General features: G+C 36.0%; 1 protein-coding gene across 3 annotated transcripts in view; it reads left to right on the forward strand.

The window, feature by feature from the left end:
* LOC119590814 (zinc transporter ZIP11-like) overlaps window positions 1–328 on the forward strand; it is a 24,849-nt gene that overhangs the window by 2,480 nt on the left and 22,041 nt on the right. For all 3 annotated transcript variants that reach the window (XM_037939552.1, XM_037939554.1, XM_037939553.1), the window contains exon 2: window positions 157–268. In XM_037939552.1, the coding sequence (XP_037795480.1) occupies window positions 161–268 (108 nt within the window). In that variant the 5' untranslated portion in view covers window positions 157–160. The remainder of the gene's footprint in view (window positions 1–156; window positions 269–328) is intronic.

Consider the following 328-nt stretch of genomic DNA (forward strand, 5'->3'; position numbering starts at 1 on the left):
TGTATATGTGATGCAGCTAATAAAATACACTCATTGTGCTTGCATGTATGTCCTTTTTTAATTGTTAACAAATTTGTGATTATATATTTTTAGGAGTGAATTATAGTGTGTGTAGTGTAAAACTCAATATTTTAACATAGTTAATATTTATTGCAGCAAGATGTTGGAAAGTGCATCTCCAGTAACCCAAGCTCTGCTGGGAACCCTACTGACATGGGGCCTCACTGCTGCTGGGTCTGCTGTGGTGTTCCTGCTTGCTGGAACTAAGGTCTAGCCAAGTTTTAGAATATTAGTTCTACTTTGAAATATACAAAAAGCCATTGAAAAG

This window comes from Penaeus monodon, chromosome 27 (assembly GCF_015228065.2).
Source record: "Penaeus monodon isolate SGIC_2016 chromosome 27, NSTDA_Pmon_1, whole genome shotgun sequence".
In the NCBI taxonomy this organism is placed as follows: Eukaryota; Metazoa; Arthropoda; class Malacostraca; order Decapoda; family Penaeidae; genus Penaeus; species Penaeus monodon.